The sequence below is a fragment of the Melanaphis sacchari genome, unplaced genomic scaffold (genome assembly GCF_002803265.2).
Source record: "Melanaphis sacchari strain LSU unplaced genomic scaffold, SCAv2.0 Contig74_pilon_pilon, whole genome shotgun sequence".
NCBI classification, from domain to species: domain Eukaryota; kingdom Metazoa; phylum Arthropoda; class Insecta; order Hemiptera; family Aphididae; genus Melanaphis; species Melanaphis sacchari.
Genome location: NW_020271531.1, coordinates 388,930 through 393,756, shown reverse-complemented (window position 1 = coordinate 393,756; position 4,827 = coordinate 388,930). Strand labels below are relative to the sequence as shown.

Below are 4,827 nucleotides of genomic sequence, written 5' to 3'. Positions count from 1 at the left end.
TAGTGTCATTATTGAGTTAAAAATAATCTAATTTTAACCATAAAAGAATAGTAAATTCCACGCAACAAGGATGTGTGCCTACTATTTATATTTTTTTATTTGTATTTTAAAAATGTCTGGAATATTTTCCATCCAATTTAATTTTCTTGTTAGTTACAAAAAATATATTATCTAATAAACGTAAGATTTTATATTTGAGTGATTATTTAGAATTAAATAATGTTTTTAATAATTATTAATTAACTATCAAAATTTAAATATTTAGAGTAATTATTAATAATTTAAATTCTTATTATATTTTCTGATTAAGTATCTTAAATAAAATTTAAAATGTTGACTTAAATTACAAGTATATCGAAGGAGATAATATGAGACAATTTAATTCTGTCCTTTGTTTTTCTACTTCTTCTTAAGATAAAACAATTTAACTAGGAAAGACATATATTATTACTACATAGGAAAAAGAAAGTCAATATACTAATGACTTAATATGCAAATATGCATCAGTAAAAAACGAGCATATTTCAATAAATAATAATATATATTACATTAAACGGTTCTTTGAAAAAATTTTTAAAAAGTATTACATTATGATTACACAAATTTTTATATAAAGATAAAAGAATTAACTGTCAAGAAATAGTAAATAATAAATTTACTAAAATAAATACATTTCTAGTTGTCATCGTTTTCATAAGATTTGCGTTGAACTGCATAATAACTTCAGATAGGTTCCTAAAAATATACATTTATAATTTATTATTTAAGATAATATAATAAATGAATACTCATTTAATCAACAAGAAATTAGTAAATATAATTCTCGACCCAAAATGAAGAATAAGATAGGATGAAAAATAGTAAAAAGTTAGAAAAAAAAATGTGCAATTTGTTTATATATATATATATATATATACTGAAAATAATTATACATTTAAAATTTGTATACACTTATTTTAAAGTTTTATACTTACAGAGTTGGTAGAAAATGTATTCATCGACGAAGTAAAGTAATGTATGGATTGTAAGACACTGGGTAAGTGTAATGGTACGTTGGGTAGGTGTAAACCGGTGCGTAGTTCAGTGGGTAGGTTATGATTTGAGAAGAAGCAACAGCGATCAAAGCCAAAGCGGCAACAATCAATAACTATTAAAAACGATTTTAATTATTAGCAATTCATTAAATATAGAGAAGATTTTATATTACAAACATTATATTATTTTTCTTTTAATGTTATGAAAAATTAAATTTTTTACTGATGAATTTTTACCTAGCTATAAATTATTTGTATAAAGTTCTAACTAGGAAAAAATTGTAACACGAAATTTAATTATTTTATTTAATTTAATTTATAAACATCGAATGTTTGAGTAAAATATTTACTTCTCGAAGCTATAAATATATATATATATATATATTTGTTAAGTATCAGTATCTAAATAATTGAGAGCTAGTTATTATATTATAAAATATTATTAAAAATATAAAAAAAAGTAATTTAAAAACTGTGTGACTATTATAAAAAAAGAAGAACCAGTAAAAATTATTGATTTAACTAATTTATTTGTTGTAAGTATTATACAAAATTTAAAAGCTTGATACATATCCTTAAACTTAGCTCTAAAAAATTTACTGATGAATTTTAGAAAAACAAATTCATGTTTATTTTTTAGTTAATAAACTTAAACAAAATTATATTTTCTTACTGAATACTAGCTATTACATATGCAAGATTACACTATTGTTTATATTTTCGAATAAAAAAAAAAGGTACTCACCAAAAGCTTGTACATGATGATGTTTGGATATGAATTTAAGTAGCTCAACTAGTGAAAGACTCGATGTGTATCGATGTAATAACTGTAGATCACTGATACTGAGTCTAAGGATCCTAATAGTATTTATACTAATTCAATATTCGAAAATCTGTTTGATATCCCACTCATATGTATATTAAACTAGTATATAATATGTAAATAATAAATATAGTTGTTTATATTATACTTTTATTGTTAAAATTTAAAAAAAATAACCGGTTCGACAAACCAAACAATAATTGGATTTCGGATGAATCAAACAATAAAAAGTGACATTGGAGAAAACCGGTATAAGTATTTGTAAATGCAAGTGTTTATTTATAATATGACATTATATTTGAGGTAATAAATTAAAACGCCGTGTATTGAAACACATCAATGGTCAATCGTCTACGTAGTTGTTGTAAAAAATAATAAAGCCTTGACATTTAAAGTATATAAAATGTCAAGATCGAAATTGTCATTTCCAAACCTTTTTAAATGTATTCAGTTGATTGGCCATAAACGAATATAATATTCAGATCAAACAAGGTCAGGTACAATTTACACAACTATTGTAAACATTAGATATAAAGATTTGTCAAAATTTTGTGTACTTTTTAATTTTTATTTTTTTGTTCTTGCACCACATTCAAATTCTTATATTACATAGGTATGCAATTTTTTTTTAAATTACGACATTAAATCAAAAAATTATGCTGGATTTTTAACGAACCAACGCAAGTCCAATATACATAGGCACAATAGTTAAAATAGTCAGCCAACTATTTTGGTTGCACAAACGTTATCGTCACTAATGTACCATGTACATAGTGTATGGTTACCGAGCCATCGAAATCATAGTATACTGTAGGTTAGATAATATAATAAAAATAGTATAATATAAATCGGTGACGGTAGCAACTTCCAATAAGATATTTATAGATATAAGTCACATATCAAGTATTTAATTAACCTGGGAACTCGTAATTACTGTATGCATATTTTAATACCTTCATGGAGAAATTATACTGCTGTACATATATAAAGTAAAATACATAATAATCTCATTAATTATATCATATTATTATCGCTTATCAGTCCCGATTAGTCTAATAATCGTTTTTAAACTTCTCAAACATCCTATTATTGATAGTCATACAAGTTAATAAGGAAATATTTATATTATATGTATAATTACTATAATTATTTGCTAATTTCTTGTATTATTAATTATAATAATTTTTCAAGTTCCCATTACTAATTACTAGATATAATAAATAATAGATATTATATTATTGTATATCATAAAAAACTAAATAAATAAAATAAACTTGATGTAACAATAAATTTTAACCACTTATTATTTATTTATTAATTTATGTGTATTCATAAAATGATCTAAAAAAATAGAATTATAAGATAATACCTTAGGAATAAGGAATTTTAATAATTTATATTATCATCTAGATGTATTAGTATATTTGATCTTATAAATTACTATTTTTCCAATTTATCCCAATCGACTGAACTTAAAGTTAGCAATGTGATCGAAAGAATCGTGTACAAAAATGTTTAGAATGTAAATCCAACTTGTAAAATTTATTATTTTCTTATATTTTCTGCATTTTTAAAGTGGTTGAAGAGGAGGGGAGTACTCGAAAATGAATTTTCGACTATTTTTAGAATCCATTATAATTAAGAAAATAAATTCTAAAAATTTTTGGCAGATTTCACCAAATTATTATTATAATAATGCTTTTTAATATAAATTCTTATATATAATATAACATAAACTTATACCTATTTTAATTAATTAAAAAGTTCATAACCTTCTACAGTACGAATATTCTAGATTTTTTCAAGTATAAAAAATGTCCTAATGGCTAATTCCATGATTCATGAAAAATAATTAACGTTTAATTTTTTCAATATTTGAAAATAGAGACCTGCTTATTGCATATATAGTATTGAAAATAAAAACCAATTGAAATTTGTTGAAATTTAAATAAATAAAGCATTTTATAATTATTTCAAAAATACAGTATAAATTATAAAATTGTATGGTTTTCCCATTTTTTTATAGCTAGTAAAAATCCGTTAACGAACACATCACTAATTCGTAGATATACTTTATATAATATTTTGTCAATTTTTTTTTTATAATTTTTGTGTAAATTAAATTAATAAAAAGAAAAAAAATTTAATTTAAAACTTATGTCAAATTTAAGTAATTTTATTATAAATTATGATTGCTAACCACTAGTGTTGATTTAACTAATTTAAGTGTTAATTATCAGTCACCTCACCAGACTATAATAATTAATACTTTACAAGTGGTTATTTTTAAGGTTTATTAAATATCTTTAAATTAATTATAATTTAAATATATCAAACATATTTAAAGCCTTTCTTAAGATAAGACATCACATGTTTAATTTTTATGACTGGATTGCGGTTTATAAGGTTATTTGTTTAATACTTATGTATAATTAAAATTAATTTTCTTTCCATGTCTTTTCCATCTATTTTTAAGTATTACATGAATATTTCTTCCATTAGATGATTTCTTTGGAAAATGTAATTATCATACTCTCAGTCTTTTTATAAACATACATTATTATTTATTAAGTAGCTATATATTATTTATATATTTCAATGTAAATACAACAAATCGCAATTTTTTTAAGTAATTATAATGTAAGTAATAAATTAAAATACGTTGATTCAAGTTTTTTTTTTGTTTTTTTATATTTTAATTTTTAGGTATTCAATCGGAACAGTTGTTTACTCTAAAGTTTTAAATATTTAATTCGTATTATGTTAGCCATAGTTATAATTTCTATATTTAATTATAATATTTTTAAACTATTAAGTGAATACTAAGTGTATTGTTTATATAAACATATTTTTCTTATCCTTCTTCATTAACCGCTTCAACTATTGATATTGTTTAATTTTTTTTATCGAAAATATGTTATTAAAATTATGTAATTAAACAACAAAAATTTCACGATTATCATAAGTAAA

General features: G+C 21.5%; 1 protein-coding gene across 1 annotated transcript; it reads right to left on the bottom strand.

Moving 5' to 3' along the window:
* Window positions 1-653: 653 nt before the first annotated feature.
* On the bottom strand, window positions 654-2,650 carry LOC112601020. The gene is made up of 4 exons (XM_025348416.1): window positions 2,643-2,650; window positions 1,780-1,892; window positions 975-1,147; window positions 654-735 (listed from the first exon to the last, which is right to left on the bottom strand). The coding sequence occupies exons 1-4, from the start codon at window positions 2,648-2,650 to the stop codon at window positions 724-726; spliced, it is 306 nt and encodes a 101-aa protein (XP_025204201.1). The 3' UTR covers window positions 654-723.
* Between the last annotated feature and the right edge of the window lie 2,177 nt (window positions 2,651-4,827).

What these genes read in the sequence shown, in the direction of transcription:
- LOC112601020 (XM_025348416.1), bottom strand. An exon ending in TCATCATGTACAAGCTTTTG is followed by an intron (nt 1,148 to 1,779) that starts GTGAGTACCTTT and finishes CGTTTTTAATAG; the next exon opens with TTATTGATTGTTGCCGCTTT.